This window comes from Podarcis erhardii (assembly GCF_964252035.2).
Source record: "Podarcis erhardii genome assembly, chromosome: 6".
In the NCBI taxonomy this organism is placed as follows: domain Eukaryota; kingdom Metazoa; phylum Chordata; class Lepidosauria; order Squamata; family Lacertidae; genus Podarcis; species Podarcis erhardii.
Genome location: NC_138510.1, coordinates 60,898,890 through 60,912,739, shown reverse-complemented (window position 1 = coordinate 60,912,739; position 13,850 = coordinate 60,898,890). Strand labels below are relative to the sequence as shown.

At 41.5% G+C, this 13,850-nt stretch overlaps 1 protein-coding gene across 2 annotated transcripts; it reads left to right on the top strand.

The window, feature by feature from the left end:
* The first annotated feature begins 1,476 nt into the window (after positions 1-1,476).
* Positions 1,477-10,273, top strand: LOC309344629 (cytochrome P450 2J4-like). 2 transcript variants are annotated; one of them, XM_081867239.1, is made up of 9 exons: positions 1,477-1,796; positions 2,605-2,767; positions 3,911-4,060; positions 4,782-4,942; positions 6,006-6,182; positions 6,723-6,858; positions 7,177-7,364; positions 8,333-8,471; positions 9,126-10,273. In XM_081867239.1, exons 1-9 carry the CDS (start codon positions 1,596-1,598, stop codon positions 9,299-9,301), a joined length of 1,491 nt encoding a protein of 496 aa, XP_081723365.1. In that variant the 5' UTR covers positions 1,477-1,595; the 3' UTR covers positions 9,302-10,273. The 2 variants fall into 2 exon arrangements, with proteins under 2 accessions (XP_081723365.1, XP_081723364.1); XM_081867238.1 differs by having other exon boundaries at positions 6,006-6,197.
* The last annotated feature ends 3,577 nt before the right edge of the window (positions 10,274-13,850 follow it).

The following is a 13,850-nucleotide window of genomic DNA, read 5'->3' as shown; positions in this document are numbered from 1 at the left end:
CCCACATGAAAGCAGAGACATAGGAAGGGGGGCAGGGGGCGGGTCACCCCAGGTGCCATCATGGAGGGGGGTGACAAATGATCAAGGAACAATTACTGCCCTACTAGGGCAGTTCATAAAAAAAAACTTTTTTTAAAAAATGCCTGCTCCAAAGGTCCTGTCTTACTACACTAGGGATTATATAGCTCCATATGAAATTTCATGCATGTCAGTTAATATCTTGACCCTCCTCCACAAAAATAGCTGTTTACTTGGCCGTTTTCCTGTGTTGTGAAGGCTGAAATTTCAACAAAGCACATGCCTTTGCTAGACTTTTTTCGGCCACCTGCTAAAAGCATTATTCTTTAGGCAAGCATACCTAGATGCTTAGGAAGTTGAACTAATTTTAATCTTGATATTTTAGCTTTTGTATGTTTTAAAGTAGGATTGTTAATTTTTCTTGATTTTACTGCTGTGGTGGTTTTTTGTTTTGGTAAACCACTTTGCATGTTTTTTAAAATAAAGTTTATTAAATAAATAAACAATAAATATAAATAAAATAACACAATCCATCCTGTAGATAGAAGTATCTGTCCATAGTCGCCTACTTGTTATCAGAGGCTCAGAATCCACATTCCTTTGTAAGAAAACATGAAATAACGTAAAACCATTTCTGCAGGCAAAAATCAATCAATCAATCAAGGGGGGGGGGGTGACAAGAAATGTTCCGCACCAGGTACCACCTGACCCTCTGTATGAAAGGTGCCGGAACTGAGTTCTGGTGAGTTCTGGCTGGAGGAAAAAACCCCTGGCTAAGACTAGTACTACATGATACGGTAGTGCTCAATGGAAGTCACAAGAGCTGAGCTGCTTCTGCTTATGGGAGGGAGAGAAGCAACACTGCAGTGACGGAGCCAATCTGGTGCTCTTGGCAATGCATTTGCATTGCATCAATTTCTTCCCTTCTGCATGGTCTGCTGCTGGCTAAAACTGCCTAATACTAGAGGGCTCTGGCCCTCTGAATGATCCTTCTCCCATCATCCCTGTCTATTGGCCATACTGGCTGGGGCTGCTGGGAGTTGGAGACCAAAAATATCAGGAGAGGTGCTGGTTCCCAGTCCCAGATCTAGTCGTACTGTTGCCAAAACAAAATATAATCTATGCAATATTGAATAGAAGGCAAGCAGATAGACTCCTCTGGCCTCCTTAGTTGCTGAAACTACCCCAGATCCAAACCTTTCAGGAGCAGAAGGCATCCTGCTTAGTGTAAGTTTTTATTTTCTTTATTGACAGTGCTTTGATTTGCACGGGGAGAAAACCCTTCTTGGAAATGTCATGAAGGAAATTAACCTTTGCTGTTCCAAAGAAGTGAAAATAGGAAGGAAATATTTTAATTCCGATTGCCGCTCTTCCCCACTCTCTTTTTCCTGATTGGTGGAATCATTCATGCCTCTTTATGGGCATGATGTACAGTAATATAGGCAGACTTTGTTCTCATTTCCTACAGGCGCATTAGCCAAGAACACAGGTGTGGCTGCTCTAGTGGTATCAGATTCAGGTTTCCCTCAACAGACAGCAGACCAATCTGCAAAAGGAACACCTAGAAGGGTTTGAAGATGCTGCTGCAGCTGCTCTCTGTCCTCTGGGAGGCTTTGTCCCTGAAGGTTGTTCTGGTGTTTCTGGCTACATTTCTACTTCTTGCTGATTACAAGAGAAATATTCGCTCAAGGAATTACCCCCCAGGGCCCATGCCTCTTCCTTTGCTGGGTAATATGCTACATGTGGATTTCAAGAAGCCTCACATTTCCTTACAAAAGGTAAGGATGAAGGAAAAACCTATGGCATGAATTAAATACTACACTGCTGTGCCAGATTTGGGGTGGTGCAAGTGGTTCCCTGGCATAGGGCACTGAGTCAAGTGGGCAAAGAATTGAGAGGATCGATCATTGTGGAGATCCATTTATGTGTGCCAGATTTTGGTCACTCTCAGGGTGCCATACTACCAAAATATGCCCCTACATTGCACTGGAAAGGAGTGTAAGACCCTGGCTGGAGAAGCAGGTTGAGATGCTTCCAGGTTTAGCATCCTGATTCTGAGAGAGGTCAGCCTGATGTCTGTGAGGAGCCCATATGTGGGGCACCAAGAAAAATGCCTTTCTTTTTGTTTGTTCCCAGAATATGCTATCCAGAAGTGTTTTGCTTCTTATCTTTGAGGATCTATTTTATTCTACATTTATTTCTAACAAATCTGGGTCTTACAACTGCCTTTCACTTACCGTGGTTGGCAGAGTATTTTTTGTGTGTGTTTGTATGTTTTGTTGCTCCTTGTCCTACCTTCCCCACTTTTATCTTTGCAACAACTCTGTGTGGTAGACTAGGCAAAGTTACTACATGCAAATAAGCAGCAACTCTTGTGAATACATTGCAGGTGGAGGATGGAGGGGGCCTGTGCATGTACAGACCCTGGAAACCATTTTGGCATTTCTGATGTCCCCGATATATTTGATGGCAATCAAAGTTCCCTTCTTCCATATAGGCATTCAAGAAGCACCAAGCAGACAAATTAATATATAATATATAGAGAGGATAAATCATTTCTTACATTCTTCCTCAATCTCCATTCAGCTTATAGAAAAATACGGCAATGTCTACAGTCTTCAGGTTGGAAGCATGAGGTTTGTGGTTGTGAATGGATTGCATCTGGTGAAAGAGGTTCTTGTCCATCAGGGTGAAAACTTTGTAGATCGACCAAGTAGTCCTGGTATCCAGGGAATATTTGGGTCATCGGGTAAGTTTCTTTTAATGTTGTCAATTATTTAGATAATTAAATGATTCCTTTTTATTTTTTATTTTTAATGGTCTGCATTGATTGGGGAACCTTTTAGATTATTCCTCAAGTTTAAATATTCAGGACTCATTGTTAGATCTTTCCTTAATCTTCATTTTCATTCCTTGCATCTTTAAACTACTACTAGTAAGCTGTGTCATAAAAGTATACCTACTAAACTGTTTAAATTAACTGAACTCACCATTCAGTATTGAGTACTGAAGATAAACAGCTTGTAAATAAGAACCTGGCATTATTATGTATGGAGGAATCTGTCGGTTTTTCTTTCAAGTCAGTTCTTCATTTTTCCATTCTTCAGTTTGCAATACTTACACATCAGTAACACTCCAGTTTGCTCATTGTTTCAGGAAGTGAGACTGAAGTAAGGTTACATTTAAATTCAAGATGAACTGAATTTCTGTCCCATCACTAGTAGAGATGGAATAATGGTTAGTGCTTAAGCATGAAAGGAACAGGTAATAGCTTCTTCATAGTCATTTATCTACTTAAAGGGCAAATCCTGGAAAAAGGACTACAGTTCACAAGCCAACCTAAGGAGGGATAATGACGTTAACATAGCAAAATGAAACAAAAAGAAAAAAAGAAAATAAATCTATTAACCATGAGGAAAGGAAGGGTGTGAATAATTACAGAAGGGGCTAGAGTGGGACCCCCATTTTAAATCTAAACCAGTTAATTCCAGGGGGGAAAATGCCTGAGTGGCCTAAGGAGAGGAAGGAGCAAAATATATTAACTGCATGACTTCTTCACTACACTTCTTCCACATTTTTTAATGCTGCTTTTCTATCAAGAGTTCGCAGTGTTTCACAGGACAAAATAAAATTAGTATTAAAAATTCTACCCAAACAGCGAAACACACAAAAAGCATCAATGAAACAGCAGTAACAGCAAACGGCAGAATTCAGAGCAAACAGATAAAAGCCACCAGCACAAATTGGCTAGTTTCTAATGCCTTGAAGTCTTTCCAAATGTCATGAGCAGGCAAGCAGAATAATGGAAAGCAAAGAGGAGTCCATCTTGGAATTAAAAGGACTGATAAATCTACTTACTTGCTGTATGTACTTATTACTCCTTCCCATCTAGGAATAGTCTTCTCTAATGGTCTCATCTGGAAACAACAAAGACAATTTGCCTTATCAACTCTCAGAAACTTTGGTTTGGGCAAAAGGTCTTTAGAAGAAAGAATACAGGAGGAAAGCCGTTACTTAAACGAAGCAATAGAAGCTGAGAAAGGTGAGAACCAGAGTTAACAATCCTGTGGCCCACCTATGATGCTTACCTTAAGTTGCTACTTTGTATGAACTAGGTCAAAACTTCATTAGCTAGGGTGTGAAGCTTTCTGGCATTATTTCTTCACACAAATGTAGCTCTGCTTGGACTGGAATGACCCTGTGATGGCAAAGAGGGTGTTGATAGGAAGCTCCACAGAGGCTCGTTGTGGTGCACAAAAGTTCTAGTGTGAAGCTCTGTGCGGGAACCTGCCATGGGAGCTAAAAGCCCCTGAAGTAGAACAGAGTAAGAACAAAGGTTGCGTTTTGAGGATATCTGCAGATTTTTGATAATTTTGACAACCAACGTCGCAAATAGAGTAGGGTTTGAAGTGCAATATTTTTGGTATATCAGTGTGTCTCTGTACTGTCTCTGATGGGGATGGTCCTTATCCTTTTTGACAGCCATTGTTACAAAAATGCCCTTTCCTGACCTCCTGCATCTCAGATCAATATCACCATACTGCAGAATAATCATTGCCTATAGAGAATAAATATAAATGGGCCTCAGAGTCCTGAGTGTCCCAGGTTAAATTACAAGATATAATGTTAATATGAAATGATTTCTTCAGCTAAAACAAATCCTGCCTCATCAACATCCAACCACTTTCCCTGCCTTCTGTTTTTGTTATATGGAAGCTAGAAGCACCCCAATTCCTTCTGCACCATTTTCTTTCTCTCTCCAGGGCAGCCATTTGACCCTCAATTTCAGATTCAGAATGCTGTTTCAAATATCATCTGTTCCATCACTTTTGGGGACCGCTTTGATTACCATGACAGCCGTTTCCATAATTTATTGCACCTGTTTGATGATGCATTGCTTCTTCAGGGAAGTTTTTGGAATGTGGTAGGTCTTCTTTGATTTCAACAGAATTGCTTTGATTCCAGACACTCCCACATTCTTGCTGACTGTGCAATCATTTGCTTTGGGTCCTCCTGTTTCTTCATCTGTTCCATCACTTTTGGGGACCGCTTTGATTACCATGACAGCCGTTTCCATAATTTATTGCACCTGTTTGATGATGCATTGTTTCTTCAGGGAGGTTTTTGGAATTGCTTTGATTCCAGACACTCCCACATTCTTGCTGACTGTGCAATCATTTGCTTTGGGTCCTCCTGTTTCTTCATGTTCTCATTCCTGTTTTCTGCCTTACTATTTATTCAAGTCTCTTGACTCATCCTTTTGCCTTCTAGCATTTTTTATCAAGGCACTAAAGACTTTAGTATTGCAATGTGGGTTGCGAAATTGTTTATTATAGCAGAGGTTGTGTTTTTAAGTGGCTGGAGGTATGCGCATATCCATTCCTCATATGCAGGTGTCCAGTGACCCACATCCAGTGGAGCTGTGGGCACGCTATTAGCATTAGCAGAGTATCAGCAAAGAAGTGAGGCTGTAGGTATTTGGCATCACAAAAGCTTCTTTATTTACAAAAGATCAAAACAACAAACATGGCTGAGTGTGAGCAGCAGCTTCACACGTCTCCTCTGTCCGAAAGCAGAGAACAAAGAATGGAATGGAAGCCCCATGCAGATGCATAACATTAAAGGGAAACTCTACATATTCATGACATGAGCAGGCATTGATAAAGGCCTTTTTCAAATGATGGCAATCATCTTCTTGAGAAGTCAATCAGTGAATTACAAGTTGTGTTCGTAGAACTAACCACAATGATGCCATTTGATTTGCAATCTGTACATTCTAACCAAGAAGTTAAGACATTGCCATGGGGTCCCATCGTAAGCAGTGATTGCAATATTTGCTCTGGTTCCAAGAGAGTCTGCCATCTTTGAGCCTGTGCAAACCAGCCTTTATTACTGCTAGCTCCTTTCCCATGACAATGACATGATGTGAATGCTTTTTTGAGAGGGTTTTCCCTTCACATATGTGATGTTAGTGTTTGTTTCCTCAGCTGTACGATGCATTTCCTACTGTCATGAAGCACTTGCCAGGGCCCCATCTGACACTTTTTAAAAAATGGGGGCAGGTGAAATCCTTTGTGAGAGAAATCATTGAAAAACACAAAGAAGACTGGAACCCATCTGAACCCAGAGACTTCATTGACGCCTACCTAAATGAAATGGCCAAGGTGAGAGATGAAAAGGTAAAAAAGTATGTATCTTTAATAACAAAACAGTAGTAGAAGGCAGAGAAGCAATATTAAAAATCATAACTAGTCATGTGGCTTGTCTGAATGGTCCTTAGTGCCTGACCATATTCTTTCTGTTGAATTTATGACTTCAGACAAAATACATTTCTGCATGCACAGAATATGAGGTCATGTATTTTGTGGGGAGACACCTCCCCACTTGTTCACTGCTGGGATTTCACCACTAGTCGGAGGTTTGTGAGAGCACACAGTTGACATGACTAAAAGAATCTCTGCAGTGGAGGGATCTCATGACCAAAGGATTCAGTTGCCTGAATAAACTCAGACCAGGAATTATTGACCAGAACAAACCCAAACTTTATGCCAGCATCAGAGAGTCACAGGACTCTTGACTGGACCTTCCTAGAGGCAGGATTAGAGTCACTGAATCCCCTGGTGATCTCTTGACATGTGGGGCTGACAGTAGGGTGGTGTTTTTAATGACAGCTGAACTCCCTGGTGCATTTTCTTTGCTTTAAGGAGGATGCCCCTTCCAGCTTCCATGAAGAAAGCCTCCTACAATCAACACTGGATCTGTTTTCTGCTGGAACAGAATCAGTTTCTACAACCCTGCGCTGGGCTTTGCTGTACATGGCCATATACCCAGAAATTCAAGGTAGAACTGTAGTTGACTCATTTGCCTTTCATTACTGTCAGAATACTGCAGCTTCAGGTGGACTCGTCAGAAAACACACATTCCCCTCAATAAAAGAATGAAGTCTTAAGCCATTGCTGGAACTTGACTAGTGAAAGTCCTGTGTGCTTTTTCAGTTGAAGGGAATTTCACAAATGAGATACCGCTACTCAGGAGGGTCTATCCCTTGTCACCATCTACTGGGTACTCAGTGGTGGGACATCAAGATGCAGTTTCCTTGCAGATATTGGTTTATGTCTGTTCTCCTTGTATTGATAGCAGATTTTCTTTTCTCTGCAGCAAAAGTCCAAGCAGAAATAGATTCTGTGATTGGCCAGTCTCGCCAGCCAGCAATGGATGACAGGGACAGCATGCCGTATACCAATGCGGTTGTTCATGAAATTCAAAGAATAAGCAACATTGTGCCTGTGAATTCGCCCCGGATGACAACTAAGGACACTACACTCGCTGGGTTTCATATTCCCAAAGTAAGTATTAAGAAGATACAATGGTACCTTGGGTTAAGAACTTAATTCATTCCGCAGGTCCGTTCTTAACCTGAAACTGTTCTTAACCCGAGGTACCAGGTTAATGGGCCTCCCACCTCTGCCGTGTGATTTCTGTTCTCATCCTGAAGCAAAGTTCTTAACCCGAGGTACTATTTCTGGGTTAGCAGAGTCTGTAACCTGAAGCGTCTGTAACTTGAAGCATCTGTAACCCGAGGTACCACTGTATACCATTCTTATTTTCCTTTCCTCTTCCTTCAAGATACAAAAACTTGAAGCCAGAGTTCTAAATGAGGGTTGGCCAACATGAGGTCCTCCAGATGTTGTTCAAGTCCAACTCTTACCAACCTGAGCCAGCATAAGCAATAGGCAAGAATGGTTGGACTTGGATCCAGGAGGCTCAGTACTGCTGTAGATAGTTGCACAGATAAAAACACAAAGAGTTCTCTGCCAGTTTAATCTACTATCTTCTCTTCTTTTTCTTTGAGAGGAAACCATATTGATTCCCAACCTGACTTTAAATGTCTTTTAAAATCTATATTGGAACTGTGCTTTTGTGGGACTTCGTTGGATGAATTACTTAATAATGAGAAGTAAATATTGCTTTCAGAACATATCCTTGCTCTGTCAGGGGATAGAGGCTTAGTACTACTATAATTTCAAAGAGAATACAGTGTACCTCTGGTTACAAACTTAATTCATTCGAAAGGTGTGTTCTTAACTTGAAACCGTTCTGAACCTGAGGTACCACCTTAGCTAATGGGGCCTCCCGCTGCCACCACACCACTACTGTGTGATTTCTGTTCTCATCCTGAGGTAAAGTTCTCAACCTGAGGTACTACTTCCTTGTTAGTGGAGTCTGTAACCTGAAGTATTTGTAACACAAGGTTACAAACTCGAAAGCGCCTTGTCATTTTTATCTACTTTCTTCTCTGCTTCTCCTTTGCCAGGGAACCATAATGCTCGCCAATTTGACCTCTGTGCTGTTTGACAAGGATGAGTGGGAAACACCCAATGAGTTTAATCCTGGCCATTTCCTGGAAAATGATCAGTTCATGAAAAGGGAAGCGTTCTTGCCATTCTCTGCAGGTAAAAAAGTTCATGGGCTTCTCATCAGAACTGCAACAGTGACAATATGATGGTGATTTGGTTGCTGAGAGCCTTGTGTATTGCTGGGGTTACCACCCTATTGGGACCAGTGGTCACATTTAGGATTTTGAGGAAGTGCTCTGTGTGCATGTCACAAAATGGCTGCCATGGGAGGTGGGATGTTACATGAAATGGTGTTGATATACTCCCCCCCTCCACCCAGTAAGTAAGCAGTTTGGATTTTTTTAGGGAATATTTACTGGGACCTTTCTCAGCTGCCCTAGAACAGAAACCTACTTCCATCTGGATCTTGAGCAACTAACTCTGTTTGCTACACCCTTAGATAAGCTATATGCAGATTAGGGAGATTCCTAATAAAATAAACATGAAATTGAAATTTTCTCCAAAACTACATATGAGAGAAATTTATGTTAATTGAAATGTATCTATTCCAAATTCTCAAAAACCAGGATCATATTTGTTCAGTGTTCCCATTTGCTTCACTAGGGAATACAGAGGACTGATTTCTATCTTTATTTTGCAACAACATACTGTTTAAAAGTATTTGTTCTCTCAGTGTTTTTTTAAACTGTGCAGCTGTTTACTGTAGCAAAAGCTCTCCACTGAAAAAATCTTTTTCTCCCTCTCTTCCAGGAAAGCGAGTTTGTCTGGGAGAGCAGTTGGCGAGGACTGAGCTCTTTCTTTTCTTCACTGCCCTAATTCAGAAGTTCACTTTCCAAGCTCCAAAAAATAAGACATTAAGCCGTGAATATAGGATGGGTTTGGCATTGTCTCCCCTGCCATACCGGATATGTGCATTCTCTCGCTAAGGGACCCATCTTATAGCATTGTCATTTCTTTAAAAAGTTGGATTAGTTTGTGGGGCAGAAACACGCCTGTGGCTTAGTATTAATTATGTTAAGCTGGAATTGATTAGGACTTCACCCAAGTAAGTAGGGTTGGGATTGCAGCCTGTACCTTAAAAAAAGGTGCATTCAATTCACATTTCCCCCCTCAAGGAATTCAGGCAACTATAACTTAAGTCTGCTGAGAATTGTAGCTCTCTGAAGGGTAAACTACATTTCCCATGATTCTCTGGGGGGGTGTATGTATGCAAATAATATTGTTTCATTGGTGAGGATCCAAATTCTATCCCCCCACTTCTTGGTCAGGCGGTCTATCCCCCATCCCTCTATTTTCAATATTATTATGTCCTGGTTGTAGTGAAGAAAAGGCATTGCTTGCTCTAATGGAATTCTTGCCTATGTTTATAAAATTAGAAAATGTTGCTTTGAAAATATTGTTACATAACCAATTCATAGACTCATAGAATTTCAGAGTTGCAAGGGACCCCAAGGCTAATCTAGGGCTGCCATATATCTGGGTTTTCCCGGACACATCCAGGAATTGGGCTGCAAAATGATGTCTGGGCAGATTTTTGCTGAATTGGCAAAATAGGGGCACTTTTTAAAAAAACAACAACAAAATTTATAGATCCCCATCTTAAAGTAACCCCCCCCCAAAAAAAGCTAAACAACTTAACGCTGGGGGAAATGGTCAACCCCCCCATCTTTCATGGAATGTGGGGCTCAAACCCATGACCTTGAGATTATCTCTGTTCTGTATTGTTGGGCCAAACCCCAAGGCAGAGTTTAAATGTGCTTCTAAATATAGTAAAATTGGTGGGTTAAGCATAGAACTCTTGAGTTGTATGGTGGACAATGAATATTCCCTAGGTTTTATTATTTTCCCAAAACAATTTTGTTGTTCTTTAATAAACATGGTGGCTAACAAGGTGAAAACTGAGTCTGCAAAGTGTTTTCCATGAAAATCGTTAAAAGTGGCAATTTGGCTGTCAGGGAGCACATATTGCTGATACTCACAGGGGCAGGGGCAGGGGCAGAGGAGAATGTCAGAAGATGCATGCTCCATTTCCATCAGTACTATTGTGTCCAGTTGAAAACATTCAAGCAGAAATTTCCTGGGGATATTGTGCCTGCAGTTCTTTGGGAGGCTTGATGCGTGCTTGGCCTGAACCAATCTCTCCTGTGGTGTTCTTTGGGAGAAGGAACATGGAGTCTTAAGGCCTTTGAACAAATATTATTGAATAATAAAGGCTTACTCTCAGTTCTTTCTAAAATTATATTGGATGCCACTGTAGGTGGACCTGCTGATTAGAAGTTGTGCTGGGAACAAAATATCCAGCTTTCGCTCAGTGATAGAGACTGGGAGGTTTTGTGGTGGAAATTGCCTTATAAATCAGTCTTTGCTTCTGTGAGGGAATTATCTTTGAAAGTATTGCACAGCTGGTATTTGACACCCAGGTATTTGGCCCACACTGCATCAGTTTCCTCCCCCCTCTGTTGGATGGTGTGTGTCACCAGGTGGGCATGTATTGATATATGTGGGTTTGGGGGAGAAGGAGCTTATAGAAATCTCTCAAATAATGCAGCAGGATGTGCTCCTTACCCCACGTTTGGCAGTACTGAAACTAACAATTCAAACTGGGTTTTAAAGAACCATGAATTTATTGTCCACCTGGTCACAAGAAGATGAATAATAATGAAAGTTATTTTGCTGTTTTGTTCTGGGGAAGGAATTTTTCTGAGCATTACTATTATTTATTCTGTGAAATAGGTATTTCCTGGTCCCCACAATAGTTTCAGAAGTACCCCTGGGCCCCCAAAGGTGGGAGCCTCTGGTTTCCACAGCAACATTTTTGCAACTGGGTTCTTTCATACTTTGACCTCCCCCAGCAGAAGTCCATGCTGTTGCAGCTTGCAGCCATTGATGCTCCACATGCACTGTGGCAGGAATAAGGACTTGCCATTCAGCTCCACAGTAGACACAATTCCACCTGGCCACCTGATTATCATCAGTTTTAGTACTCTTGTATTTATGATGGGGAACCAAGGCTAAGAGATCATGGCTTGGCTAAGACCAATATCCACCCCCCCGCGGTAAGGTGGCTCTCACTACACCTCCCAAGAGCTGAGTTGCTCCTGCTTACTTGGAGGGAGGAAAAGCAACTCAACGCACCAATGGAGCCAATCCAGGGCTCCTGCCAATGAATTTGCATTGCACAAAGTTTTCTCCTTCTGCATGGTCTGCTGCTGTGTGAAACTATCTAGTCCTAGAGTGCTCTCCAGTGATGCCTGACTGGTTTTTTTATATATATAATATTTATTAAGAGTTTCCAATTATAACAATATAAAAAAAAAAAATCCAAATTTAAGATCTTATTTTCCGTAACATCTTTCCAGGACTTCCCCTCCCCTCCCCCTCTTATATTCCAATTCTTACAAATAAATTCAGCAATTTATTATCCCAAATTTTAACCTTATTATCATTAACCCAATTTAAAAATATTTTCCCATCTCCTAAGATCGACCTATTCCCTTCCGCGCGTTCCCCCCTTTAATATACATAATAGATTAAAATATAATAAAATAAAATATGATTTTGCAGCCTTTGGATTCCAAATTTCCCTCCCCCTTTTCCTGGTTGCGTTCCCCATATTGATCAACATCTGATGTCTTCCTGGAGCTCCCACATTTATTTAAACCATAGTCCTTTACCAGTCTTCTTTAATTTTAAATGTCCAATCTTGGAAGGAGTCTATCTCAAAAAGGCCCATTTTTTCCATCCAGATTTTTATATACTTGGGAGTAAAACTCCAATTTTATTTCTTAAACCTTTCAAATCTGGATGTCCCAAATGTTCCCACTTCCAACTTTGTCCAATTCTTATTATTCTTGTTGTTCTTGTTAATCTCTCTCCTCTTTCTTTTCCTGTTTTCCTGCACAAATGTTCTAATTCCAAAAGCTTCTAAATTCCACTGCAGAGGCTCTGTTATTCAGGAACGAAACATGATGCCAAGTCCCTTCCATTTTTCAATAGATAAGTCTATTGTCTACTTTAGTGTGTAAACCTCTGTAGCCAAAATAATGTTCCATTTCTGCAGTTTCCCAGGAGATAAAAAGTTCTGTCAAATTCGATGCCAACAACTTGTAATATCCCTCGGCTCCTCTAGGTGGATTGTAGTAACTCAGTTCCCTTCCAGATCACGTCCACCAGTCAAAGTAACTTATTATTCCTTGTTTTAAACATTTTGTATCCAATTTGTAACAAATATAACCGGCAAAGTCCTCGTAACAAAGTTCTCATTTTTGTTCTTCTGCTTTGACAGCTCTTTGACAGCTGTCAAAACCTCTCCTTGTCTTCTCCCGGCGCTCTAACTAAAACGCTCCCAGGTTCCGGGGGGGGGGGGGTTGCTTTTTGAATAAATTCCACTTTTCTCCTCCAGCTCAATCTTATAATTTTCCATCGCGAAATTTCATAACTTTATCAAAATAAGGTTGCGCTCAATCTTAGATGTTAAGTCCTTTACCTTAGCTCCTCTACAACGGGGGGGGGGGGGCTGACTTCCTTTTTATGCCTCCCCTGCTCGTTCCGAATTCTTTAAAAATTTCTCGCCTTTTTTAATCCAAGTTCCAATTACTCACGGGTTATGCTTTTAAGTCCAAATTTCCAATGGAAGAAGTCAGCGCTCTCCGTCGAATGGCATGCGGCTTCGCTCGGCAGGGGAAGCGGAGGACTCAAAGCACCACCCCCCCGTCACCCGTTCCGTAGCCTTTAAAAAGGCTCCTTCGCGGGTCGGGGGGGGCTCAAAAGGTGCCAGCCGAGTCACCATGTCCATGGGTTTTAGCGCCCATGGTTTTTAAGGGTCCCCGCGTCGCCGGCACGGCAGGACCCAGCCCCTACCGAGCAGGCTCCCTCCGGAGCTCGGAGGGAGTCCGCCATTCGGCGATGGCGCCAACCCGGAAGTCCAGTGATGCCTGACTGTTGACCACAAAACCTAGGGCTGTTGGGAGTTGGAGACCCAAAACATCTGGAGAGGTGCTGGTTTCCAGTTAGTCTGGTCAGTCTGTCACCAAAGCAAAATCTAACTCATGCAATACTGAACAGAAGGCAAGCAGGGTGACTTCTCTGACCTCCTTAGGCAGAGGTCAGAGCTGCAGAAGTTACCCCAATCCAAACCTCTCAGGAACAGAAGGATCCTCCTTAGTGTAAGTTTATTTATTTATTTATTTATTTATTTATTTATTGACAGTGCTTTGATTTGCACTGGGAGAAAATCCTTCTTGGAAATGTCATGAAGGAAAATATCCTTTGCTGTTTCACAAAAGTGAAAATAGGAAGGAAATACTCTAAATCAGAAAGCTGTTGTTCTCCACTCTCTTTTGCCCCCTTGGTACGGTGAGTCATGATCTCTTTCCTGCCTCTGTGTGGGTGTGATATATAGCAATACACATAGACTTTGCCCTTATTTATTTCAGGAACTTAGGCAGGGGTCAGAGCTGCAGAAGCTACCCCTGA

Excerpts from the sequence above, each read along its gene's own strand:
- LOC309344629 (XM_081867238.1), top strand. The coding sequence starts at position 1,596 with ATGCTGCTGCAGCTGCTCTCTGTCCTCTGGGAGGCTTTGTCCCTGAAG. Across the intron at positions 6,859-7,176 it reads CATATACCCAGAAATTCAAG|CAAAAGTCCAAGCAGAAATA; the intron begins GTAGAACTGTAG and ends TTTTCTCTGCAG. Across the intron at positions 8,472-9,125 it reads GTTCTTGCCATTCTCTGCAG|GAAAGCGAGTTTGTCTGGGA; the intron begins GTAAAAAAGTTC and ends CCTCTCTTCCAG.